General features: G+C 56.4%; 1 protein-coding gene across 1 annotated transcript in view; it reads right to left on the reverse strand.

The window, feature by feature from the left end:
* The window catches only part of RAB11FIP5 (RAB11 family interacting protein 5), a 35,637-nt gene extending 15,343 nt beyond the window's left edge, over window positions 1-20,294 (reverse strand). Inside the window, exons 1-3 of the mRNA XM_034064660.1 lie at window positions 19,817-20,294; window positions 6,622-7,061; window positions 4,146-4,839 (exon numbers count right to left, since the gene is read on the reverse strand). Coding sequence (XP_033920551.1) covers window positions 4,146-4,839; window positions 6,622-7,061; window positions 19,817-20,187 — 1,505 coding nt within the window. The 5' untranslated portion in view covers window positions 20,188-20,294. The remainder of the gene's footprint in view (window positions 1-4,145; window positions 4,840-6,621; window positions 7,062-19,816) is intronic.
* Window positions 20,295-27,976: the final 7,682 nt, after the last annotated feature.

Below are 27,976 nucleotides of genomic sequence, written 5' to 3' on the forward strand. Positions count from 1 at the left end.
TTTAGACAGGGTCTGGTTTTGCAAGAGCTTCAAGGCTTGGCTTACCCGGAGGCTCCTTTCAAGCTGAGCTTTGTAAAGCAGCTTTCTAATTACAGAGCTTTTAACTAATGACAGGCTGAGCTTTCTGGCCCCACAACAGTGTCTGCTTTTGAGGCTGTCTCCATCCCTTTGGCTCCGGGTGAAACTGGACCTAACCAGTGGGCAAAGAACAGAGGGAATGCTGCTGGCTCAGCTGGTGGAAGCTGCAGGGCTGAAGGTTCCAGAATGAGGAGAGCATGAGGGGAAAATCCCTTCTGCAGGTGAGTTAAAGGCTTAAAACTGCTTCCTGCAGAAGCAAAGCAAAGGTCATCATGGAATCCTGGAATCCCGGTGGAAGGAACCTCAGGGATCATCTGCTCCAACCTTTCCAGGCACAACATGATCCAGACTGGATGGCCCAGCTCCCTGTGCAGCCCAATCTTACCAGTGCCCAACACTGGCGAGTCACCACTTCCTTAAGGAGATTATTCCAATGGTTGTTCTCATGGGGAAGCATTTTCCCTCTTGTGTCCAGTGGGAATCTCCCCAGCAGTAACTTGTGCCCATCACCCCTTGTGTTTTCTATGGGATTCCTTGTCCAAAGGGAGTCTTCACCTTCTTTGTAGCCACCCTTTAAACACTGGACCATGGTGACAAGGTCTCCCTGAGCCTTCTTCTCTCCAGGGTCTCCTCATCCAGGCTCTGATCCATCTCCAGCTCTACAAGGTACTGAACAGCTGCTCCAGATGCAGGTGGACATCCACAGAACATCCCCATGCACATCTGATCCTACATTTGATGGTACCAGACCACACGTTCAACCTGACACCAGTCAGACCTCAGAATCTCATTGACAGCTTTGCCTTGCATCAGTGATGTGCTCCACGAGGTCATTCCATGTAAGGAAGGAGACCAAAACCACACAAGAGTTGTGCAGAACTACAATGAGCAACAGTGTTGGAATGAATGGTCAGAGAAATGAATCATAGAATCATAGAATAGAATAGTTAGGATTGGAAAGGACCTGAAGATCATCCAGTTCCAACAACCTGCCATGGGCAGGGACACCTCACACTAAACCATGGCACCCAAGGCTCTGTCCAACCTGGTCTTGAATTAAGACCCAGGGAAGCCAGACCAGAGAAATGCATCTCCCTGGGATGATGGAAAGGCCTCTTCTGCATCAAATGAGCCTCAGTCACCATCTGCCACCACCCAGCCTGGGCTGTATGGGGGGAAAACATCAAGATCCTGGGTTATGATTGCTCATGAGCTCTGTAAGGGTAATGAACCAGCCCCACTTGAAGTAAAGCTCTCGAGATTCCCCTTCTGGGGTACACACTCAAGCATCACTTGGCTTTCTTCTAATCATGGAATGGTTTGGGATGGAAGGGACCTTAAATCCCATCCAGCTCCAACCCCTGCCACGGGCAGGGACCCCTTCCACTGGAGCAGCTGCTCCAAGCCCCTGTGTCCAACCTGGCCTTGAGCACTGCCAGGGATGGGGCAGCCACAGCTTCTCTGGGCACCCTGTGCCAGCGCCTCAGCACCCTCCCAGGGAACAGCTTCTGCCTCAGAGCTCAGCTCAGTCTCCCCTCTCTTGGGCAGGTTCAAGCCATTCCCCTTGGCCTGTCCCTACAGGCCCTTGTCCCAAGCCCCTCTCCAGCTTTCCTGCAGCCCCTTTAGGCACTGGAGCTGCTCTGGGGTCTCCCCTTCAGGAGCCTTCTCTTGTCCAGGCTGCAGTTTAAGCTCATTACTTCCCATTTTCAAGCTGCAAACTGCAATTAAAGCCCATTGAGCTGTTTAGAAACGCTCCCAAAGTGCCTCTGTGAATTCGTTCCCTGCAGCCCGCGCTGCTTCAAAGCAATTCCTGTTTTTGGGAGAGAAAACCCCAGCTGGAGGAGCTGCTGCCTCACAGCTCATCCAAGTTCCTCCTATAGGAAACAAGCATCTGCAGGCAGGGTCCTGAGCAACCCAACTCTTAAGATAAGCTTAGCTTCAGCTTAGCTTGAATTCAACTGCGAGCACTGAAGTAGGTTAAAGAGAACCGAGTGACAACCCTCTGGGAAAGGAATCACACTGGGAATGGCTCCAGCAGCTGTCATGGAAGGGGATGGTTGTTAGAAACCAGCAGTTTGAGGGCACCTCTGTGATTATCTGCTGGGTTGGATGCTACTGGAGCCCATCTGCATCCCTGCCTTGAGGACAGTGGCATCCATTGGGATAGAACAACTCACACATGGGGATGGAGCACATGGAGCACATCTGCTCAAACCCACAGCTGTAAAGCAGGAGGGAACCTGGAGGTTCCTCACCCATTTAGCATGGAAAAGGCTCCATAGGGAGATGCAGAGGGTATCTCCCATCCCACCCCACTGCAGGCTCACAGTGCTCCTGTGTCTGGCTCAGGCAGCTTGTGCAATCACTGCCTGGGCACAGAAGGGCTTTGATGGGTTTTTCACACAGGATCTTCTATTGTAGGACTGAAACAGCAGCTTTATTATCACAAAATGAACTAAAAAGGAATCAAAGAGCAATCTCGAGTGATTCCATTCTGCCCTTCCTCAATCGCAGCATTCACAGAGCCACAGCCTGGTTTGGGTTGGAAGGGACCTTAAATCCCATCCAGCTCCAACCCCTGCCATGGTCTCATCCAGAAACAAACCTCGTCCTGGGATGTGATACCCAATACCCACCTGGAAATGAAAGACCCATAGGTGGGAATGGAGCCTCAGCATTCCCAGGACCTCATGTTCACCCCTCTGCTGCTGAGCAGCTCAGGGACAGAGCCCACATCCTGCCTTATCCTTCCCTTCCCCATGGCATCAGGGGAAAGAGCTCCAGGCCCTATGGGATGAGGTGTTTGTGATGAGGAGCAGCTCCTGCCTGCCTCAGCATCCCCATTGCCCAGGCAGTGCAGGACTGAGCCTCACCAGCCCCTGAGGCTCCTCTCCCATCCTCTCACCATTAGCTCATCCCCCTCTCTGGGTACCACATGTGCCACACAGCACAAGGACACATCCCCTGTCCTTGGGAAGGGGGTGGCAGCAAGACCTTGTCACCCTTTGGCTTTAAAGCCCCCCATTATGAGCACAACATCATCCTATGGGGTGAGAAGACAACGCTCTAGGTGCTGCCCTGCTCTGAAGTGAGCCACATGCTCCCCCCTGCTCAGGTCTGAGCAGCACTCACCAAGCAGTTGAAGCTGTGGGCATGTGGCTGGGTTGGATAAACCATGAGTGCCCTCCTCATGAAAGGAGGCTCAGACTGAATTAAACCCCTTCTGCTTCCTAAATGAGGTTCAAGTCAGCCCAGATTAGGAAAATCCCATAATAAATCAACCCTGGAGACTGAACCAGCTCAGAACTGTTGGGTTTTCTCTGGCTGCTTTAACCCCTTTCCTCCCTCTCACTGAGCCAAGACAACACCACACTGGGCTCTCCCTCAGGAGCTATGGGGATGGACACTGGTGACCCATCAACACGACAAAGACCACACAGAAACAGCACCACCATCACCACCACCATGGTTTGTGTGCCACGAACCCAGTGCTGAGGATTTGGGAAGAGATGAATCACCACACAAAGCAGGAACAATCAGAGATTCCCATCAAGGAGAAGGGAAGGTTGGGGTGGGATGGGAAGAGGAAGGAGCAGGGATGGGATTAACTACTTCATGTTAAGGTACCAATGTACTGCACCCCCAAACTGGACCAGAAACAGACAGATGGGAGGCTGATACATGTCATTCCGTGTCACTGTGTCCCACATCCTTTATTGTGTGTCAGGGAAGCTCTTCTAGCTAAAGGATAATGATCCTTTACTTTGAGGCCACAGGAACACTTGGAATGACCACACTGAGTCTTTGCACAGGGAAACGATTCCCTCTCCATGAAGGGGATCCCTCCCATTCCCAACTTGGGAATCAGAGCCCGGGAGGGCCAATGGAGTTGGTTTGTGGCAGAAGCCAGGGAAGGATCCAGGTAAATCACCCTCCCCTTGTGACATTTAAGACCAAGAAGCATCTCCCCCATCACCTGTCTGAGCACTGGGGAGCCCATTGACCAGCTCAGTGTTGAAGACAGGACACTGGGACACCCAGTTCATCACCACCCCCATTCCACTGACCTGGGTTTCTGAGGAGACTCCTTGGAACCAAACCAGCTGCTGCTCTTACTCCTCTCCTCTCCTGCTGTGTGCATGGATGAGCCATGGGAAGAGGCCCCTTTCTCCCCTTGCCCCTTGCTCCCGGTGTCACTCTTATGGTGGAAGAGGCCACCCTTTGCTTTCTTGTCTTCCTTCTTGGTGTCCTCAGCTTGCTTGTCCTTCGCTGTGTCCGTGGAGACCATGGGGGCTGCAGCCTGGCTTGGTTTGCTCTCCATGCGACTGCTCTCCTCCATCCTGGCTCTGCCCAGGTGGTTGCTGAGGGTGACAGCTTTGGTGGACACCCTGAGCTCCTCCTGCAGGGCCAGGCTGGGAGGGGATGGGATGAACCTGGGCTCCTCTCTCTGCTGTGTCCTCTCAAAGCTGCTGACCCCCCAGGGCACCTCCTGGGGCTCGGGATGGAGGGGAGCAAAGCCAGAGCCCTCCTCGTGCCGCTTGGGAACGCTGGAGCCCTGTGGGACACACACTGGGCTCCTTGGGGCAGGCTCATCACTGTACACGTGGCTCCCATTGATGCAGAGGGAAGAGTGGGACACGGGATCGTTCTTTGGCTTCAGGCTTTGGATTGCTTTGGGCTCCAGGACCGGGCTCACCTGGGAGACATCGTCACTGAAGGCTCTCTTGTGGGTCAGCTTGGGCGATGGCAACAAGTCTTTCACTGGGGGAATCAAACACAAGGCAGAGGTGAGGCCACCTGAGTAACAGGCCCAGGTAGGACAAACATCCTTATCCTGCCCTTGCAAACACTGCAGAGCTGGGAGATGACACCAGCTTTCTCCCTGCCAGGCTCCCACTGCATAATTAAAGCACCAGCAATGCAAAGCACAGCTCACAGGTATGCGGCTGCACAGGTTGGGTAATGCCCTCCCCCAGACATCACCTCCCACTGCCGCATCCAGAGACAGCAAATCCCATGTCTGAGAGGATCCAGGTGGGTAATGCATGCAAGAAGTTACCCAGAGGCTACTTAAGGGACAGGCCAAGGGGAATGGCTTGAACCTGCCCAAGAGAGGGGAGACTGAGCTGAGCTCTTAGGCAGAAGCTGTTCCCTGTGAGGGTGCTGAGGTGCTGGCACAGGGTGCCCAGAGAAGCTGTGGCTGCCCCATCCCTGGCAGTGCTCAAGGCCAGGTTGGACACAGGGGCTTGGAGCAGCTGCTCCAGTGGAAGGGGTCCCTGCCCGTAGCAGGGGTTGGAGCTGGATGGGATTTAAGCTCCCTTCCAACCCAAACAATTCTGTTTGTCCATGACTGAGGGGGTTTTGCTTCCACCAAGTGATTTTGGAGTCTGCACTGCCTGAAAGATGCAGAATCTCTGAGCTCAGCTCCTGTATCCTGTGCGATGCAAGCCTGGACCATCCAGTGCCTGCTCCTGCCTCCCCTGCCCGGCTCTGCAGCACTCAGCAGGTGCTGGGGAAGAGCCTGGTGAGGATGCCCGGGCTCCATGTCCCACACAGGCACTCCCTGCTCCTGCAGGAACCCCCCTACAACCAGAGGATGGGGCAGGACCGGAGGATGGGGCAGGACAGGTGCCTCCACCACACAGCATCGTGTGTGTGGCTTCACCAGCACAGTGAGGAGCAGCACAGCAGCACCAGGCTCGAACCAAGGGGGGAATTTGCTGTCCCCAGCCAACTAAACCAGATCATGGCACCTGCTTCCAAGCAAGAATTAACTCTCCACAAGGACTCTTTGTGTTTGCTGCTTGAGTGCCAGGAGCTTTAACACCAGGAGCCAGTCACTGCCTCAGCACAGCCTCAGGCCTGAGGTGTCCAGCACACCAGCAGCAGCAGCAGCAGCCCCATGCCGTCTCCCAGGGCCTTGTTGCTGTGATCTGCTCTTAGGAGACACAGGAGAAAAGGTCCTAAAGAGCCCTCATAGGCCACAAGCTCATGGGGAGCTGCAGGGATGATGTGGCATCAACCCAAGGCAGGCTGCTCAGAGTATGCCCTCCCCTGTTCTGGCAAGCACGTTGCTGCCAGCATGCACAGGACCACAGAACCATGGAATGGGTTGGGTTGGAAGGGAGCTTAAATCCCATCCAGCCCCAACCCCTGCCATGGGCAGGGACCCCTTCCACTGGAGCAGCTGCTCCAAGCCCCTGTGTCCAACCTGGCCTTGAGCACTGCCAGGGATGGGGCAGCCACAGCTTCTCTGGGCACCCTGTGCCAGCGCCTCAGCACCCTCCCAGGGAACAGCTTCTGCCTAAGAGCTCAGCTCAGCCTCCCCTGTTTCAGTTTGAACCCATCACCTCTTGTCCTATCACTCCAGCTCCTGATGAGGAGTCCCTCTCTGGTACCCAAAGGGAGATCCACAGATCCCAGAGGATGCAGGATGCAGGTGAGCAATGAGTTAAGAGACTTGCAGGAAAGCCTCAAGAGTCCCTCATAAAGAAAAGGGGGAATAAAGAGGGGGATGGGGAATGAAACCCATTATCCTCTTACCAGAGCGCTCCATGGACACACTGCTGTGTCTGCTGGGGGACCTGGATACCTCAGCAACATTGGAGGCCAGCCCCAGGCTGGCAGAGGAGATGGTGCTGTCAGATCCCAGGGAGGTGTTGGATTGAGTCAAGGATGACTTGCGGAGCTTGTTCTTCAGGAAGAAGCCCTTCACTTTGGATTTCTTGCCCCCTATGTCATAGTCATCCTCCATGTCCAGGCCGCCCATGCTGCTGGGGATGATGGCAGAGGCTGACTCCAAGTCGTATTTCTTCTTGCCTTTCACCTTGTCCTTCAGCTTGCCAAAGGGTGACCGGGGCTTGTCCTTCATGGACAGGTCGAACATGCTGGCTGTGATGTTGTTGCGTGTAAACTGGATGCACACCAGGATCTCACCACGTTCCTTCTCCTTCTTCCCAGCCTTGGAGTGGAGCTTGTGCCACCTGGAGCAGAGAGGAGAGAAAAGGGAAGGGCCTTAGAATCAGTGAATCCCAGACTGGTTTGGGAAGGGAGCTTAAACCCCATCCAGTTCCACGGGCAGGGACCCCTTCCACTGGAGCAGCTGCTCCAAGCCCCTGTGTCCAACCTGGCCTTGAGCACTGCCAGGGATGGGGCAGCCACAGCTTCTCTGGGCACCCTGTGCCAGCGCCTCAGCACCCTCCCAGGGAACAGCTTCTGCCTCAGAGCTCAGCTCAGTCTCCCCTCTCTTGGGCAGGTTCAAGCCATTCCCCTTGGCCTGTCCCTCCAGGCCCTTGTCCCAAGCCCCTCTCCAGCTTTCCTGCAGCCCCTTTAGGCACTGGAGCTGCTCTGGGCTCTCCCCTTCAGGAGCCTTCTCTTGTCCAGGCTGCCCCAGCCCAGCTCTCTCAGCCTGGCTCCAGAGCAGAGCTGCTCCAGCCCTCGCAGCAGCTCCATGGCCTCCTCTGGCCTCTCTCCAGCAGCTCCACGTCCCTCTTGTGCTGCTGCCCCAGAGCTGGATCAGGGCTGCAGGGGGGGTCTCCCCAGAGCACAGCAGAGGGGCAGGATCCCCTCCCTGAGCTGCTGCTCACGCTCTGCGGGTGCAGCCCAGCACACGGGGGGGTTCTGGGCTCAAGCACTCACTGAAGCTGGGTCATGGGTTACTTATGAACCTTCTACTTCTCCATTTCCCCACGGTACCACACTCAGACAGGGAAGAACAGGACCCAGGCCATGAGGAAACCATTTCTCCCCCAGAGCCGTTACCAACCCAGTGCCCTTCCTCCTAAGAGATGCTCCCTCCTTCTGCCCTGCTTCCAGGCACTGCTTCCCTGCGTGGCTGCAGCAGGATGAGCAGGTCTCCAGCACAGCGCCTGTCCCTGCAGCTCTGATCCAAGGAAGTCTGTGGGTTCAGGCCAGCCCCCATTTCTCCCTGCCTGTTTCATGGGTGAAACACAGCAATGAGAGGCAGAAGGGCACCAAATTCCCAATGAATTCCCAAGAAAGACAAATCCCAGCAGTGTTTTACAGGCACTGGAAAGTGAAGTCAGTGAAAAGAGAACAGAACAGAGGGCAGGAACATGGGAGGGTGGAGATGGGTGTGAGCACACTGAAGCCTCCATGGAGAGGGGAAAACAGGAATCGTGGCCTCCAGAGGTTTCCAAGTCAGTGCTGGGGGAGATACCACATCCTGGACACAGGGAGGAGATGGAAAACCTGTGCTGTATCCTGGGAAGGAGGCACAAACCCTTCCTTCCTGCCTGGATAAATAACATGGGCACAGCTGGAAGCACCTGGGTCCTCTAGCACATAACTGAGGTGCCACTGAAGTGCAGGAGGGACGGTGCTGGGCACGGACATGGGGGTAACACAGGGAATGGTGGGGATTGGAAGGGACCTTAAAGCTCATCCCTGCAGGCTGCTCATCCCAAAGCCCTGCTCCCAGTCTCCTGAAGCCCCTTTAGGCACTGGAAGGCTGTCATCAATCCTATTCCATCCACTTGCTTATCCCACCCCTTCCCGCTGCCCATTACACTGTCAGTGCTCAGCTCACGCTTGGGCACATCCAGACACACAGAATAAAATCCATGGGGAAGGAAAGCAGCATTAACCCTTCCAGCAAGTGCCAGCAGCACAGAGGCTCCCAGAGAGGTTGATCCAGAGCCAGGGAGCAGTCGGGAAGCAGGAGCAGGTGAGTCAGACGGACACTTCCCGGAGCACCCCTATGGAAAGGGCTGCCTGGAATAGGCTGTGGCTGCAGAGCATCAGCTCCAGCATTGGATGAGGTTCAAGAGGGAAGGGCTGCAGCAGCCTGGCCGCTGGGAGAGCAGGGATTCAGGAGCTGAATCATTCAGCTGGGGATGAGGAGAGGAAATCACCCAATGGGTTTCAGATCTGGGTCAGAAATAGGGGGAATCCGGGTGGATTAACGCAAGGGAAGAGTGGAGCTGCTGAGGATGAGGGGATGGAGCAGCCCCCAAGAGCTCAGCCCCACGGATTCACTCCCTGCATCTCCCATCAGTTAAGAAGTTGTGGTCAGGAAAGGGACTTTGATGCCTTTGAAAGGAGCTGGAAAACCTAAAGCTGGAAAAGCTGAGCTGCTCCAACCATGGTGCACAGAGGGAACAGCCCCTGCCGCTGCTGGTGCTGGCTTAAGGAGCTGGTTTAGCTCTCAGGACCTCCCCAGCAGGCAGGACAGCACCGCAAACAGGGCACAGAGCTATATTTAGGCTGTGCTCTAAGCTTCTGGGTGTTTGGGAGGATTCAGTTGTTCCGTGTTGGGTGTTTCTGAATGAATCAGTGGAAACAGGAGGTGCCAACACGGCCTGGGCTGGGATGCAGCAGGAGACTGGGATTGGGGCTGGTTTCAAGTCCTGGCTAAACACAAACACCTACAGCATCTTTTTGCCATTATCCCATATCCCTGTTTTCCATGTTTCTTCCATGAACTGCCCTCAGGGGAAGCCCTGGGTGGGATTCTGGATTGGGGCCACCCAAGCCCATGTCTTAGAGGAGGACACGATCAAAACCAAACAGGTTCTGCCCATGCAAAGCCTTTTCCAGGTCTGCAATAGCCACCATGGGCTGCACAGCTCAGGCTCAGCCCAGCTGCTCTGAACTGGGTTACAGTCATCACCAGTGGAAGAGGTGCTGGTACCAAGAAGGATGGGGATACAGGAACCTCTGGACCATGTCCAGCACCCAGGACTGCAGGGAGCCACCTCCCAGAGGTGTTTGAGGCCTCTCCTGAGGTGTCACCAGCCTGGGTCCAGCTCCTCCCTGCACAGGACATCCAGGACAAACCACCCCACACTGGTGGGTGATGGTGGAGCTGCTGGAGAGAGGCCAGAGGAGGCCATGGAGCTGCTGGGAGGGCTGGAGCAGCTCTGCTCTGGAGCCAGGCTGAGAGAGCTGGGCTGGGGCAGCCTGGACAAGAGAAGGCTCCTCAAGGGGAGAGCCCAGAGCAGCTCCAGTGCCTAAAGGGGCTGCAGGAAAGCTGGAGAGGGGCTTGGGACAAGGGATGCAGGGATGGGATGAGGAGCTTGGGCTTCCAGCTGGAAGAGGGGAGAGCTGGATGGGATACAAGGAAGTTCCTCCCTATGAGGGTGGTGGGACATGGGAATAGGTTGAAGCTGTGGCTGCCCCATCCCTGGCAGTGCTCAAGGCCAGGTTGGACACAGGGGCTTGGAGCAGCTGTTCCAGTGGAAGGGGTCCCTGTCCATGGAACTGGATGGGATTTAAGGTCCCTTCCAACCCAAACCAGGCTGGGATTCCATGATTTCCACCCATCACCTCCCCTGCCAGTGCTTCTATTGGACACCCCAGCCCGGGCACACACAGAACCAGGCTTGCAGACACCTCTACCACAAGGCAAGCAGGGAACAGAGCTCAAAGCATCCTGAAGACACGAGCTGCAGAATCCTCCTCCATTCTTCCCTCTTCCACCCCACGGGTCCAGCACCATCCAGTGCCTGCTTCCAGCACCCCTCAAAGGCATCACCCCATGGTCTGCCATCCATGATGCTGTGCCAGGGGATGTCTGCAGGGGGAAGGGAGCAGGAAGCTGCCCCAGCACAAAGGAAACCTCAAACAGAAACTCATTGCAGATGTCCCAAAAAGGGGAAGCAGCTTGAGGCCATTTCAAGCTCTCAGGCAGCTCCTGGGATGGGAGACACGCTCCAGGGCTCTGCAAGCTGCTATCCCACCACTCCCAGCCCCCTGCATGGCTCATGTAGGTCACTGTGTGTAATCAGCACATCCCAAATGCTTCCAGACTGCTTCACTTAAACCCTTTCCATGCACAGGCTTCTCTCTCCTCCCACAGGAGCCAAGGAGAAGGGTGGGATGTGCAGGTTTGGGAGGACAGGCAGAAAGCAGCGGTATTTATAGCGGCTGTTGCCAGGATCAGTCGGAGCAGCAAAGGGAAGCATGGAAAGGGGAACACAAAGCACTGCTCTAGCTCCAGGCCCCCATGTGCTTTCCCTCATCCTCCAGCAACATCCCATTCCGGAAGGCAGCAAGTGCTGAGCAAAGGGAAAACTGGCCTGGCATGGAAACAGGAGCGTAGGAGCTGCTGGTGAAGGAGGGACAGGGACCCCATAGGGGATGCTGATGGGGTTCACACCATCCCCTCTGCTCTGTGCCCTCTGTGGGGGGCAGGTGACTGCTTACGGAGCCCCCCCTCCCATAGACTTTGTGTTGGGAATGAGCTCGGAGGGAAAACACCTGGAATGTGCTTTCTGCCTGTCAGGGAGCGGCTGTTGGGGTTCAGGAGACATGGGGGGGCTGAGGAGCTGCTGGGGGCACAGGGGGGCACAGAGCCTGAGGCTTGCTGGCACCTTCCACATCCCCCTCCTGCTTCAAGCAGCTCCTCCAGCACAAAGCCAACCCCAACCCCCCCACCCCATCCCACAACACGGGTACCTTCAGCAATGCTCCTCCAGTGTCTCCCTCAGACTGGTCCCAGTGCTTTACCAGCAGTGAGCCCAAGAGAGCCTCCTTGCAAGTTAAGCCCCATAGCGACTCGCAGTGCTCATGGATGCAGGCAGGGAAGGATGCACAGATGGGGTGCTCTTCCCAAAACCCCCCCAAAACCACTCAGCACTGTCAGGGGGGGTGATGCTCACCTCAGACTGAGCAGAGCTGCTCCTGCCCCACACAACGGAGCCTGCAGCACAGACAGCACAGCAGGGAGACAGTGCCTCTTCCCTGGCTGCAGCAGCCCGGCTCCCACTGCTGATTCATGCAGGACTGCAACAAGGTCCAGGAGAAGGGCCCTGGGTCTATGATCCAAGGACATTTGGGCCTCCCCAATGACACAGCAGGAGAGGAATGAGAGAACAGGAAGGTGGAAGGGGCACAACCCCCTCGATGGGCACAGGGCACCTTGTGAGCCAAGAGCTGAAGCAGCCCTATGGAAACTCAAACATAGGATCCCAGCCTGGTCTGGGTTGAAGGGAGCTTAAATCCCATCCAGTTCCATGGCCACGGGCAGGGACCCCTTCCACTGGAGCAGCTGCTCCAAGCCCCTGTGTCCAACCTGGCCTTGAACACTGCCAGGGATGGGGCAGCCACAGCTTCTCTGGGCACCCTGTGCCAGCGCCTCAGCACCCTCCCAGGGAACAGCTTCTGCCTTGGATCCAACCTGAACCTCCCCACACCAGGAAGCACCCGAGCAGGGAAGAGGAAGGTGGAAACAACCCAGCCCTGGGGAGCTCTGGGTTCCCCATTGGTGCAGGGGGCTCTGCAGCACAGGCTGGGTTTGGGGTTGCTCAGGGGGACAAGAGGATGCAGCTATGGGCACAGCAGTGGTGCTCCAAGTGATGTGCTACTGCAGCGGATGCAGGCACATGGGACAACCAGGCTGAGATGATCCCAGCACTGACCCACATGTGCCCCATGCCCTGCTGAAGGGCTCATCCCATGGCTCTCAGTCCAGGGACGGAGCTGTTCTCTCCAGTGGGATTCAATGGCAGGGAAACCTTCAAGGTACAGTGAAAACCAGGGATAAAACTACCCCAGCTCACTGGGAAGCCTGGTGCAACAGCCAGGTTGTGATACTGACCTGGGCCTCCAGGCACGTATCCTGCTCCATGCACAAGGTCCATTCTGACGATGTCCTGAGCATCTTCACTCCTGCATCCTATCTGCAGCAGTGCCCCACAGGATCCTTCTACCTCACATCACCTCCCCTTGGCTATGGGGAAACAGGGGTGGTCCAGAGCCCCACACAGGCTGTTGGCATGACCCTGTATGTACACAGGGGATGTGTACAAGCCCCTGTGCTGGCTGGCAGAGGCAAGCAGGGGGTGTGAAGGTAAGGAAGGGGACATGGGAGACACCAGGGATGGAGAAGAGCCCCCAGCACCTTGCTGGTATGGGAATAGGGTGGGTAACTCCATCACAGATCAATCCAGGTTATGAAGATCAGAGCTTTCCAGTGCCTAGTGCAGGATGGGCAGGCAGGAAGAGGAGACCAGGGAAGATTTAAGGAGCTGTAAAATGGGACAGGAATCATTTGTGAATGGAGATGTTATGAGCAGGAGACAGAAAATCAGCTCTTAAAAGGGCACTAGAGCTGGTGCAGGGCCTGGAGCACAAGAAAGATGGGGAACGGCTGAGGGAGCTGGGGGTTCAGATGGAGAAGAGAAGGCTGAGGAGGGACCTGATGGCTCCCTCCAAGTGCCTGCAGGAGGATGGAGCCAGGAGGGGCTGGGCTCTGCTCCCAAGGAACAAGGGATGGGACAAGAGGAACCAGCCTCAAGCTGCACCAGGGCAGGTTTAGATGGAGCTGAGGAACAATTCCTGCCCCACAGGGTGCTCAGGCATTGGAACAGGCTGCCCAGGGCAGGGCTGCAGGCACCAGCCCTGCAAGTGCTCACACAGTGTGGAGATGAGGCCTCAGTGCCATGGGTTAGTGCTGGCCTTGGCAGTGCTGGGAATGGTTGGACTGGATGAGCTTGAAGAGCTTTTTCAGCCTGGATGATCCCATGATCCTATGAAGGTCCCTTCCAACCCAAACCCCTCTGGGCTCCTGTGCTTGCAAAGCCCAACTGACAGCAAGGAGCTGCTCTGCAGGTTCCTCTGATGCCCTCACTCCTGGGGAACCACCTCACACCCAACCCAGCTGCACACCATGGGCAGGAGGAACTGTTACTGCTGTGAATCCTTCTCTACTTCCAGGTGGGAAGAGCACCATGGAACCCAGTACCTGGAGCAACACAAGCTTGGGAATGGAGAGCCTGTTCTCCAGAGTGGAAACCAACCCCAAGGGCTCCACCGAGCTTGAAACACCCAATAGAGCAAAGAGTTACACATCAGAGCATCGCAGTAGGGCAGTAGTTGCTTTACTCATACACACACCTTTATCCTCTGTAGATTTGCTGGTGAAGAGATCCATAGGCTGGAAATGCAGAGCTGGAGAGGCCAAGGGATGCTCCTCTGGGAATGGGGCTCCCAAGCCCTCAACTGGGCTGGAAAGTCCATCCTATTGGAAAGCCAAACCCCCCATCCCAGCCAAGCTTGTGACAGAAAGAGAGGTGGCTGCACTGATTTAAAAGCCATTTCCTCTCCATAGAGTACATGTAGAAAGATGGGAGGTGTTCCCTGGATTCCTCATGTCAAGGAGCCTCCATGGGGTTACTGGGGACAAGGAGCCCATGTGGACACCAACATCAGCCCATCCATGAGCCAACTACAGAGGATGGGCAGAACAACCCAATCTAGACCCTGCTCTGGAAGCAACCACAGTGCAAACGTTGTGCACAGCAACGGATGCTCTCCCTCTGCTGAAAGAATGGGGATGTCTCCTACAGTGGAGCAGGAACCATGAGGAGCATCCTCTCCTGCTGTGGATGCTGCCTTTGAGCCATCCCATTCATCCCAGCATGAGGATGCATCCTTTGGGGGGGTGACAGGATGGAGAGCAGAGCCCACTCCACATTCCTGCTCACCAAAGAGGAAGGAGTAGCATGAAACAAGGAGGGAATCACCTTGGAAAGATGAAGGGAGGTGGTGCCTGAGCACCAGCTGAACTCAGCACATGCAATAGCACCACCTCCATCTGCAACCTGAGATTTAGACCAACGGGTTTGAGGTATTTTCTGAGCTGGATGGAGGTTTTCCTGCAGCTTCTAAGGGGAAAAGCCAACCAGAAGCAGCTGGGGGTTGGAAAACACATGTGAAACAGAGAAAGAAGCCTCAATCTGCAGCTTTTGAGGGCTGAAGGTGAAGCAGGGTGATGGACCAGCACTCCTGGCCACCAGGAGCCCAAAGCCAATGGTGTCAGACTTGCAAAGCTGGGCTCAAAGTGCTCGAATAGCTTTTAAACAAGGCCAAAAGCAGAGCCTGCCTGGAGCAGAACAGAGCAAAGGCCTTAAACCCCTTAAAGCAGCACTGCAAACTGGGAGACAACAGGGTTAACTGGGCTGGTAGGAGCAACACCATCAGTGTGGAAGCAGCAGCATCACGCTCTCCTTTGGGCTCCCAGCGCAGGGCAAACACTGGCCACCAAGGCCCCTGTCCCAGCACCCAGGGAGCATCCTGACCTGGGTTGTGGCAGCCCCAGCCCTCTCCTCCCCCTGCTCAGCAGTGTTTCAACACAGCAGAGTGTTTTCTGGCTCTGCACAGGCACAACAACCCTTCAGAGCTGCCTTTCCAAGGCACAGCAAGAAGTGCACCATAGCCTTAGGACCTTCACCAGCACCTCTGGCTCCTGCAAAGAGGGCTCTGTCTGCCCCATCCCCACACTAAGCAGCTGTTTCCTCTCTGCCTCCTTGGTTTAACGACACACTGCAGTGTGACAGGGAGCAGGCAGTGAGCTCTGACCCTGGCTGTGAAGATCTCCCCTGGGATGCAGCCACAAGCCAAGGCTGTGGTGGGAATGGCAAAGAGCACAAAGCACTGCATGTGAGATGCCAAGGCCATGAGCCCACAGGTCACAATGCTCTTGTGCTCTGATGATGTCCATGCATTTAAGGGAGACCTTGGGACAGTATTCCAGTGCCTAAAGGGGCTACAAGAAACCCAGAGAGGGGCTTGGGACAAGGGCCTGTAGGGACAAGGCTTTAACCTGCCCAAGGGGGGACTGAGCTGAGCTCTTCGGCACAAGTTCATCACTATGAGAGAAGCTGTGGCTGCCCCATCCCTGGCAGAGTCCAAGGGATGGGAATTCCCTTTTCCACTCAGACCTGCCCCAGAACTCAGCTCCATCAAGGCATGGAGGAGAGAAGAACCCCAGTGGCCTCAAGGACTCCAGCTGGAGAAGTTCAGCACCCAAAGGGAAAGGGTTTGTACCCCAGTGGCTTCTCTGCTGATGGAGAGTGAGGAGAAGAGCATCTCATTCCTGCTGCCAGGATAGAGGAGCTGTGCCCATCCTGACCCCCCCAAAGCTGGGAAGGGACAGGAAGAAGGAAAGGGAAATGCTATAGGGAGGTTTGGGGCTCTAACTCCTGTTCCAAGGCCGCAGCCAACAAACAACTGCAAGTCACTGCAGGCAACACCAGAGCCAGGATCACAGCTCCTTCTGATACTTACAGTCGCCTTAAGTAGATCCCAGTGCTCCAAAGCCTGGAATTCTGCCCTCTGGAGATGGAGCTTCTCGCTGGAAGGCTTTAACCTTCCCCATTGTGGATCCCAGGGAAAGAAAGGGAAGTAAAATGGGATTTGAAAGGGATGAAGAGGAGGTACTGCCATATCCACTGCCCTTTCCCACCAGCATCCTTTGAGATCCCTACAGCAAGGCCCAAAGTCCAATCCCAAAGGCATTATGTGGAATGGAGCTCCCACCACAGCACACACCAGAGAGATGCCACAGCATTGTCCAAGGGGATAACACGGCCTGAGGGGTGTTGGATGGAAGCTCTGGCTCACTGCAGCTGGAGTCAATTCCACCCATCCCAAACACCCTGACAGGGATGGATACGAAGGGAAAGCAGGATGAATCCTGCAGGGGCCTCCAATGGCACTTCCTGGTGTCAGGAAGCAGAAGGGATAACTGCCTTGGGAGCACAGAGAAACCCTCTGCTGAGCCCTTGGTTTGGGGGGATGCACTGAGCCCCCACATCTCCTGTGTGCCAGGCCAGTATGGAAGGATTTCATTGCATGGTCTCATCCTGCTGCTGGACTGAGCTTTGGGCTCCCAAACTATGGGGCAGGACAGAGATCTACAGGTTATGGGAAGGAGAAGGGAGGACCAGGAACATCCTGCCCATGCAGAGCCACAGCACAGAGGGTTTGATGCAGGATGGATGCTGGGCACTAAAAGGGATGGGTGGTACATAAAAGCACTAGAAGCTCAAGTGGAAAAGGAGAAGTGATGCTGAGCACCACTGCTTTGCTTGCCAAGCCCCAGGCCTTGGAGCCGAGTGTTGGATAAGCTTTGGGATACCCCCAAAAGGCTGCTCCTATACAAGTCCAAGAGTTGATTTCCTCCTGGGCCACACACTGTACTGACAGAGATGCTGAGCTCAACAGAGCAGCTCAGAAACACCCTGATGCTTCCTGAAGGAGAGGCCAAGTTGGATGGAACATTTTCCATCAGGCTGAAAAACACGGATGAAAATCCTCACATGTTCCCACACAAACAGAAACGAGCAGGAAAACAAGAGCAAGGGCAGGGCACTGACAACTGAGGCCTTTGGGAAGCAGGATCCCATTCCAACGGGAAGCAGCTTCGTGTCCTGGAGCAGCAATGGGGTCCTAAGCAGTGCATGGCAGAGTCAGGTCCTGCATCCCTCGCTTGCAGGCAGTGGTTATCTCTGCTGCACAGACCTGGGTGTGCTCCATGCTGTGGGCCCAGAGCCTGTTTTGCTCCTTGGAACTAAAAGCTCCTCCTAAACAAACCTGGTTGCAATGGAAGACATGGGAATGTGGTTGGAAGTTTATGGAGGTCTCAGAGAACCAGGGACTGTGCCCAAGTCCTCATCTGGATGAGTCCTCCCAAGCTCCAGCACTTGGGATTCTGATCCAAGAGCAAGTGCAGCCCCTTCCATGCTGCAGACTCCCAACAGCTTCCACCCATGGGTGAGTGAAGGGATGCTCAGGGTGATCGTTCCCTGTCAGGTTTTCCAGGCTCACTTCCACCAGGAGATAAAGAAGGGAAGAAAAGGCTCTGAACAGCATGAGGGGAAGTTCATTTTCCTTATGCAAGCAAAGCTACAGGAAGGGAGGGAAGGAGACAGCAACAAGCCTGGAATTCTGCTGCTGTGCTGCCCTGACCCCTGCCTTGTGCTGCAGTAATGGTGTGAGTGTCCAGCCACGTTGGACATTGTTCCCATGGGATTAACAGCCCCTGACAGCGAGACCTTTGAGACAGGACCATGGGCTCAACCTCCTGATCCCTTCCCAGCTCCATCAACCTCTGCTGACAGCAGCACAACGTTCCTGGAACTGTGGCTCCTATCCCGGCTCCTGGTGCTCCCCAAACCACAGCGAGGATGGAAAAGTTCCTGTGCCAAAACAACTCATCCCGAGCATCCATGGATCAGAACTGCCCTGAAGCCACGATCCTGCTTTGAATGAGACCTGGAGAATCCCGATCCAGCTCCTCCACCACCTCCCATTCCACAGGGGAAACACTCAAAGCTGCCGGGTTTGAGCCCCTTTTCCTATGGGAACACTCCCATTTTAGGGCAGGCAGGAGGCCCCCGGGCTGCAGAGGGAAATGAGACCGGTCTCTCTGCTTTTCCAAGCCTTTTCCATGCTGATCCCACTCTCCAGGCTGTGCCTTGGGGAGGAGGCTCCCCTTCAAGCCTGTGCTTTGAGCAAGGAGCCAGTGGAATTCCTGGGGTCTGGGAATGGCAGAGTGATGAGGATGCTCCCAGAGGCACACAGCAAAGCTCTTCCCTAAAGGAATTCCATCCACATTCCTGCATTTCTCCGCTTGGCAAAGGCTAAGAAATGTTATTATTGCTTTAAATCCTTCAGGAGGAAGAACAGCAAATCCCCTCCAATAGGGATTTCTGCCGGAAGCAACACAGGGATGGGGTCAGCCCCTGAACTGAGGGAGCCTCCTGCAGCAGCTCCAGGATAAATCAGGTCACAGCCATCACAAGGACAAAGCACAACACGGATGGATCCATGCCCATGGAATCATCCCATGGAATGACAGAGCCCAGCGGGACCCTCATGGGATAAGACAGGTCCCTTGTGGGGCACATGGAAGAACGGATCCTGTGCCTTATCCCACATGATTCCCTTCCAGGGCTGACAGGAGCCACCCCATCCTCCACACCACACGTGATGTCCTACTCACAGCAATGTCCTTCCTGGAGCATCCTCGGGCCCTGTGATACCCTCATCCTGCAGTGCCCTTCCCGAGTCACACACAGACCTCAGGGTACCCCAAACCCTGGGACACCCTTCCAGGGACCCCAAACCCTGGGGCACCCTTCTTGGTGCATGCACGGCCCCTGCCATGGGGCAAGCCTGACCCCATGGCACTCCCTGACCCCCTCACAGGGTGTCCATGGGGCCGGTGATGCCCAGAGGTGCACACAGCCCCAGCGCACCCCACTGCCCTTCCTGGGGCACGCATGAACCCCAGGATGCTCATCCTGGGTATGCAGAGACCCCACAACACACCAGGGACCCACTGATATCCATCCTGGGACAGCAGAGACCCCACAGCACCCATCCTGGGTATGCAGAGACCCCACAACACCCATCCTGGGTATGCAGAGACCCCACAACACCCATCCTGGGGCTCATATGGACCCACTGACACCCATTCTGGGGCAGCGGGGACCCCACAGCACCCATCCTGGGGCTCATATGGACCCATTGACACCCATCCTGGGGCAGCAGGGACCCCACAACACCCATCCTGGGAATGCAGAGACCCCATAGCACCCATCCTGAGGCTCATATGGACCCATTGACACCCATTCTGGGGTAACAAGGACCCCACAACACCCATCCTGGGCTCATATGAACCCATTGACACCCATCCTGGGGCTCATATGGACCCATTGACACCCATCCTGGGGCAGCAGAGACCCCACAACACCTATCCTGGGCTCATATGGACCCACTGACACCCATCCTGGGCACACCAGGACCCCACAACACCCATCCTGGGGCAGCAGAGACCCCACAACACCCATCCTGGGGCAACAGGGACCCCACAGCACCCATGCAGGTCATGCAAGGCCCCACTGACACCCACCCTGAGCACCCTGGGACCCCCATCCCCTACTCCCCCCCTCTCCCCATACCCCTGTGGCGCAGCCCGTCTCCCACTCACCGCTCCTCGGGCGCTCGGCCCTGCTGCAGGCCGGGCTCCAGCGGCACCAAGGCCTGGCCGAGGAAGCGGTCCATGCCCACCAGGGCCCGGTGCATGACGGTGAGCAGCAGGCCGGGGCAGGCCGCAGGCTCGGGGGGCAGCTCGAAGGCACACTCCTCTCGCCACTCGGGGTTACCGGTGCTCTTCTCGGCCACCGAAGTGCTGTACTTCTCCCGGCCCAGCTGGATGATGGTGTAGGCATCGCTGGTACCGGCCCTGCCGCCGCTCTTGCACCGCAGCCCTCGGGCCCGCACCACCGTTACCTGGACGTGGGTGGGCAGCCAGGCCGGGGACCCCTCGGCCGGCAGCGCGGCCGCACGCAGCAGGGCCATGACGGGACGCTGAGGGAGGCGCCGGACCGGCTGGAACCGGATCCAACCGGACACGACCGGACCGGACCGGGCCGAGCCTCGATCCGAAGCCGCTGCCGCAGCCGGGCCGCAGCCAGAGCGACACCGGCACCCCCCACCCCGCCCCTCCGCCCCGGAACAAGCTCCGCCCCAGAGCGGGTTGGGCCACGCCCCCCGAGATGAGGCCACGCCCCCTCCCCCTCTGCTGGCCGCTCCCCGTCTCGGCGGGGGGGGGGGCGAGTGCAGGGGGCGGGGCTTGAACGGGGATAGGGGCGGGGCTTGCACGAGGTGGGGGGCGGGGCTTGTAGGGGGTTGGGGGCGGGGCTTGCACGGGTTTGGGGGCGGGGATTACACACCCGCTATGTCGCGACAGCTCCACCGCTGCAGCTGTGCACCGTTCGGCTGTGGGCTGATACCGACCCGAGGGGGTGTGTGTGTGTGTGTGTGTGTGTGCGCGTGTGCGTGTGTGCGTGTGTGCGTGTGTGTGTGCGTGCGTGTGTGCGTGCGTGTGTGTGTGAGTGTGCGTGTGTGTGCGCGCGTGTGTGTGTGTGCGCGTGTGTGTGTGTGTGCGTGTCTGTGTGTGTGCGCGCGTGTGTGTGTGTGCGCGTGTGTGTGTGTGTGCGTGTCTGTGTGTGTGTGCGTGTGTGTGCGCGCGTGTCTGTGTGTGTGTGCGTGTGTGTACTCGTGTGTGTGTGTGTGCGTGTCTGTGTGTGTGTGCGTGTGTGTGCGCGCGTGTCTGTGTGTGTGTGCGTGTGTGTACTCGTGTGTGTGTGTGTGCGTGTGTGTGTGTGTGCGTGTGCGTGTGTGCATATGTGTGTCTGTGTGTGTGTGCGTGTGTGCGTGTGCGTGTGCGTGTGTGTGCATGTGCGTGTGCATGTGTGCCTGTGTGTGTGCGTGTGTGTGTGCATGTGTGCATGTGCGTGTGTGCGTGCGTGTGCGTGCGTGTGTGTGCATGTGTGTGTGTATGTACATGTGTGTGTGCGTGTGTGTGTGTGTCTGTGTATGTGTGTGTGTGCGTGTGTGCATGTGTGTGTGTGTGTCTGTGTGTGTGTGTGCGTGTGTGCATGTGTGTGTGTGCGTGTGTGCATGTGTGTGTGTGTGTCTGTGTGTGTGTGTGCGTGTGTGCATGTGTGTGTGTGTGTATGTACATGTGTGTGTGCGTGTGTGTGTGTGTCTGTGTATGTGTGTGTGTGCGTGTGTGCATGTGTGCGTGTGTGTCTGTGTATGTGTGTGTGTGCGTGTGTGTGTACGTGTGTGTGTGTCCATGTGCATCTATGTATGGGCAAGTGTGTGCATATGTGTCCATGTATGTGCATGTGTGTCCATATATGTGTGTGTCCATGCATGTAGAATCATAGAATCAAGTAAGTCGAAAAAGGCCTTTAAGATCATTAAGTCCAATATGTGCCCATGCATGTGCCTGTGTACCTGTACTTGTGTGTGTGTCTGTGCATGTGCATCCATGTATGTCTGTGCATGTGTGTGTGTGCATGTGCCTGTGTACCCACATATGTATGTGTCTGTGCAGATGCATGTGTCCTTGCACGTGTGTTCATGTATATATGCATGTGTGTCCGTACATGTGTGTCTGTGTATGTGCATCTGTCCATGCATGTGTGTTGGTGCATGTGCGTGTGTGCCAGCACATGTGCTTGTGTATCCGTACATGTATGTGTATGGCCGTGCATGTGTGTCAATGTATGTCCATGTGTGTCCACGCACTCACTGCAGCCCCCCCAGCCCCTCGCACGCTGCTTCATCCCGACCCCATCCCACGGGAGCAGCTTCCCGACATCCCAGCATCATTCCCGGTGCGAGGCTCTCATGGAGCCACCACCAACCATTCCCATCCCATCCGCCTTTCCCACGCCGCATCCCCGCGGGGGCCCCAGCCCTAATACACAATTAAACCCCCTCCGCTGACCCTAATAACGCCATTCCATGCCCAACGCCGGCATTCCCGGCCCCTGGAGCAAGGTCACCCCGATCCCCCCTCACTCCGAGCTCGGCTCGGGTGCTCACGGTCACGGCCCCGGGGCTCTGATGCCGTCGCGATAAGCGGTGTCCGGGGCCGGCCCGGTTAATGGGACGGGGCTGGGCTGCTCTGCTCTATCGCTCCCATCTAACAGCGACCGGACACCTCCAGCTTTGGGCTTCATTCTGCTTCACAGCCCTTCCCCGGGGGCCGGGGGTGTCCGTTCCGCTCGGATGCAGGGACACGGGGGACCCTGATGGTCCTTTCGGGATTGCTGCGGCTCCTTTGGCATCCCGGCACCCCATCTCCTTGCTTTTGGGGCTTTGCGCTGCTCCGGTTTGCCCCAAAGAGACCGGAACCTGAGCGCTGATGAGCCACATTCCACCCCCAAAAAATCCCACAACTGTGGGAAATAGGGGGAAAAAACCCCTCAGGAACGTGTATATTTTCCCATGGGATGTGCTGCCCCATCCCTATTCAAATCTGACATTCAAATATGCTTCATAGAGGAATCAAAACACAGGGAATTTCTTATCGCCCCCGAGATGAACTGAAATCCAATTATCCCACCCGCCCCATTCCCGGCCTCGCTCGGCTGCTGCCTCTTATCCCTCCTCAGCATCTGCTTTTGATTTTGCCTTCTTTTGATTGTTTTTCCCCCTTTCTTGCCCTCCTCCCTGATTATCTCTCCTCTCCCTCATCTCCTCCTCTCCCTCTTCCCATCCCGGCCCCGTAATTGGGGTTCTTGTTCCATCTGCACCTTTCCCGGCCCCACTTCCCGGCTCTTTTTGAGTCACCTCTTTGATTTAACCGACACTTTAACATCTGAGGCATGAAGAGGGGTTTGATTACCCCTGGAATCAAGGAGGGGGTGGGAATTCTCCTCTTGGATCACAGGGAAAAGGGGCTAGGAGCAGCGCTAGGACTGTCACTGCCTTGAGGGTGCCCTTCACGTTGTCCTGCCCCAGACTGGGATGGGTTAAATTCTGCTTTACCTTCTGCTTCCACTTTAATTTTGGATTTAAACTTGAATTTTTCCTTTAATTTTAAGATTTCCTTAAATTTTGCCTTTTTCCTTCATCCTTGGTTTGTGTTTAACGTTGATTTTTGCTTCTTCCTTCTCCTTCCCTTTAGCTCATCCTCTCCTAAGTATCATTGCAACAGCATCCTAGATGAGGGCTCTCCCATAATCCCATCCACCACACAAGCCAGGAGCTGGGAAATGATGCTAATGACATGACATTGCTTCCCCCCGTCCCATTTTTGGTGCAAAATGCTGCTCTCCATCATGCTGTTCACCTCCAAGAGCTTTCCAACATGGAGCTGACCCTTTGGGATGGGAAAGGCACATCCCAGGGGTTGCAAAGGAATTGTATTACATGAGAGTGATGCTGGAAAGCTCTGAGGTGGGTGGGATGTTGAGCTGGGATTTGCTCTGGGGTGGCAGCAGGTGCTGGGATCATCCATCCAGGGCCCCTTTGATGGTTGGGTTTGGTTTATGGGAAGCTGTTCCCTGTGAGGGTGCTGAGGCGCTGGCACAGGGTGCCCAGAGAAGCTGTGGCTGCCCCATCCCTGGCAGTGCTCAAGGCCAGGTTGGACACAGGGGCTTGGAGCAGCTGCTCCAGTGGAAGGGGTCCCTGCCCGTAGCCATGGAACTGGAGGAGCTTTAAGGTCACTTCCAACCCAAACCAGGCTGGGATTTATGATGGGTGCTGAGACTCAAGGTGGGAGCAACTGCACCAGCACCCACATGAACACACTTGGGATTGAGAGGAAGAGATGAGGATGAGCCAAGAGCTGGGGATGCAACACCCCAAATCTCTGCAGCAGCAATGGGAATCCCAGGAACATTGAATCCCAGGAACATTGAATCTCAGCCTGGTTTGGGTTGGAAGGGATCTTAAATCCCATACAGTTCCAGTTCCATGGCCATGGGCAGGGACCCCTTCCACTGGAGCAGCTGCTCCAAGCCCCTGTGTCCAACCTGGCCTTGAGCACTGCCAGGGATGGGGCAGCCACAGCTTCTCTGGGCACCCTGTGCCAGCGCCTCAGCACCCTCACAGGGAACAGCTTCTGCCTTAGATCCAAGCCACCACCAAAGCACCCCCAGTGCAGTGCATGGACCCACGGCCCACATTTAACAGCATCACCAACCCTCCCTTTACTCCACTGGGAGGTACAAGCAGAATACCCCTAACCCCAAGCTACAACAGTGATGGATGGTGTTTCCCCACCACTAAATCCCAACGTGCAGCAGAGGAATGGCAGGAGGGGGATGCAGGGAATGGGGGGGGGGATGCGGGTGAGGCTGAAACCAAGACAAATCAAGAGTTCAAATGGGAAACGATTAAAACTAAACTCAACTCCAATAAATGGGAAGCGGGTGAGATAAGGCCCGGGCGGCCTCGCTGCCTATTTAACATTCATTGGATTGAATAATCAGCCTTCATTATCTCCAATTGCTGCATATTTGCCCTCAAAATGCTAATTTGGAAGTTGGCTGCGAGCGCCGCTTGCCTATTTTGACTAAACTATTCCTTGGATTGGCCTTTGTAGCTCCGGGGGCATTTCCCTGCGCGAAACGAGAGCGAAAATGAGGGGGAAACAGGTAAAAAAGGAAGAACAAACCTCCCCCCCCCCCCCCTTTGACGTTTATCAGGAGCTGTCTATGGGAAAGCAGTGCCCTGTTTTGCTTAGAAATGGCATTTTTAGGCCTTGCAGTGAAATGAGAGGCGTTATCAGCGAGGGGAAGGGGGATTGGGGCTTTATCAGGCATCTGGGGGGGGGGAGAGGAGAAATGATTTGCTTGTATTCTGATTGTTTGCTTCCCACAATCCCCCCCCATTATCCCTGTCTCTGTGCCCCCCATCACCCCTTCGCCCTCTTCTTTGCTGCAGGGAGATGGGATGGGGGGGGTTGAATCAAAGCTTTGGGCTTTATCCATCGGATCCCACATAGCAAATGGACCCTCAGCTCCATTTGATCTCCGGGCGGGATTCAGAGCATCAATCTCTTGATGTTATTACCCTTTCTAAAAGTCAATCAATAGATAATAAGGTGGGAAGAATGGGCAGGAGTTAAACCCCCCCCATTTAGAGCCGAGGATTAGGGTTATTGAAGGGCAATTGCTTCGGAATCGCTTCAATCCGGCGTTCGGGATGCCGGGATTCACTCCCGGCTTAGCCGCAGCATCACCGGCCACCCCCAAATGACCCGTTTCTCATGCAGACCCCACGCCAGCCCCCCCAAAGCTGTTTGCAGAGCAAACTGCAATTGTATGGGAGATTAAGGGGGCTTTGCGGGGCCGGGGGGAGGCCAAGCAGCCTTGTTGACAAATAAGGGTGGAAATCCGGCTCCATCAATTCCACAGGCACCTCTGGATTTGGCAATGACACTGCTTTTGACTTTCCCGAATGGGCAGATGGATGGGGAGGGGTCTGAGCTGCTCCCATGTTTTGGGGGGCAGATGGGAGTGCTAAAAGGGGGGATGTGGGGATGCTCCAACCCCCCGCCCCCCAACATTCCAGCCCCAAGGAAGTCAGAGAGATGCATGTTCATCCCCATGGGGAAGGGCAAACATCAACCTTCCCATTGCCCCCACCTGGTGTTGTCCCATAGGATGGGCCTTAAGGTGTTGACCAGGACAGTGCCCTTTTTGGGGTGATAAATGGGGTTTTGGGGCTGGTTGCAGCTCACGTGTGCTCTCCTGGTTAGAGATGGGCTGAATTTGCTCTCCTTGGGATCAGCCAACAAGTGGGATGCTGTGGATGGAGCCATCCCATGCGGTTCATGTGGCTCAGCTGGAGCCAGGCAGCTTGGATGAAGCTCCCGGGTGGATTTCAGACCCTGAACCCACCCCTGCTCTGGGCACACAGGGAGGTGGTGGTGCCCTTGGTGTGCCCTTGGCTGCTTGGATGGGATCGGGCTTGAATCCCACAATCCCAGCCTGGTTTGTGTTGGAAGGGACCTTAAATCCCATCCAGCTCCAACCCCTGCCATGGGCAGGGACCCCTTCCACTGGAGCAGCTGCTCCAAGCCCCTGTGTCCAACCTGGCCTTGAGCACTGCCAGGGATGGGGCAGCCACAGCTTCTCTGGGCACCCTGTGCCAGCGCCTCAGCACCCTCCCAGGGAACAGCTTCTGCCTAAGAGCTCATCCCAGCGTCCCCCCCTTCCTCCACATCAGCACCCAAGCCCCTGGCCCTGCCCTGGGGCAGCCCCAGGATCCAGCCCAGTTTTGGCCCATCCTGATGTCCCACCCCGGTTTGTCCCATCCCAGCACATCCAATCCCCTGCAGTGTCCCAGCCCATTGTGCTATTCCTGTTTGTCCCACCCCAATGTCCCCCATCCCATTGTCCCAGCCCACTGTGTCCCACCCTGGTGTTTCCTATGCCAGTGTGTCCTATCCCACTTCCCCCTCCCAGTGTCCCACATCCCAGTCTTCCCAAGCCCAGTGTCCTTCATCCCACTGTCCCACCCTGCTGTCCTGCCTGGTGTGCCACAGCCCTGAGTATCCCATCCCGGTGTGCCTCCCAGCCCAGTGTCCCCCACTCTCCTGTCCCACCCCAGTGTGTCCCACTCCTGATGTCTCCCATCCCAGTGTCTCCCATCCCGGTGTCCCCCATCCCAGTGTCCCCCGCTCTCCAGTTCCACCCCAGTGTGTCCCAGCCCGGTGTGTAACCACTACTGATGTCTCATATCAGGAGGCACCATCCCAGTGTCCCACATCCCAGTGTCCACCATCCCAGTGTCCCCATCCCAGTGTCTCCCATCCCAGTGTTCCCATTCCAGTGTCTCCCATCCCAGTGTTCCCATTCCAGTGTCCCACATCCCAGTGTCCACCATCCCAGTGTCCCACATCCCAGTGTCCACCATCCCAGTGTCCCCCATCCCGGTGTCCCCCATCCCAGTGTCTCCCATCCCAGTGTCCCCCATCCCAGTGTCCCCCATCCCGGTGTCCCCCATCCCAGTGTCCCCCATCCCAGTGTCCCCCATCCCGGTGTCCCCCATCCCAGTGTCCCCCATCCCGGTGTCCCCCATCCCAGTGTCTCCCATCCCAGTGTCCCCCATCCCAGTGTCCCCATCCCAGTGTCTCCCATCCCAGTGTCCCCATCCCAGTGTCTCCCATCCCAGTGTCCCCATCCCAGTGTCTCCCATCTCGGTGTCCTCCATCCCAGTGTCCCCATCCCGTTGTTCCCCATCCCTGTCCCGTCCCGGTGCCGCAGCCGCTGTCTCCGTGCGCAGCGCGGTCGGGCAGCGGCCTCTGGCGGTCAGAGGCGGAACAGCCCCGACCGGACCCACCGGGACCCTCCCGGTCCCCTCTGTGATCCCGTCGGGATCCTACTGGGATGCTGCCAGTTGGGTACGTCCCAGCTGGGGCCGTCACAAAGTGGGATGCTCCCTAACTGGGATCCCTGAAACTGGGATGCCCGGTGAGTAACGATCCCCTCGGCAGGCTCTGCACTAAGGGGCATCCCCACTCATTAGCTAATTGATTGGGGTGTTTGGGATTCTCTGTAACTGGGAGAATTCCTGCTGGCTGGAATTGTGCTCCCTGCGATGACTGTTAACTGGGATCCCTGATAAATGGGGTGCTCGCTAACTGGGATGCCCTCTAACTACCATGCTTGCTAACTGGAAGCTGGGATTCCTGGTAGCTGAGTTGCTCAGTACCTGCAATGCTCACTAACTGGGATGCCTGCTACTGGGAATGCTCACCAACTGGAATACCCACTAACTTGGATGCCCACTGACTTGAAAGCCTGCTGCTGGGATGCCTGTTGCTAGGATGCTCACT

The sequence above is a fragment of the Melopsittacus undulatus genome, chromosome 7 (genome assembly GCF_012275295.1).
Source record: "Melopsittacus undulatus isolate bMelUnd1 chromosome 7, bMelUnd1.mat.Z, whole genome shotgun sequence".
Taxonomy (NCBI): domain Eukaryota; kingdom Metazoa; phylum Chordata; class Aves; order Psittaciformes; family Psittaculidae; genus Melopsittacus; species Melopsittacus undulatus.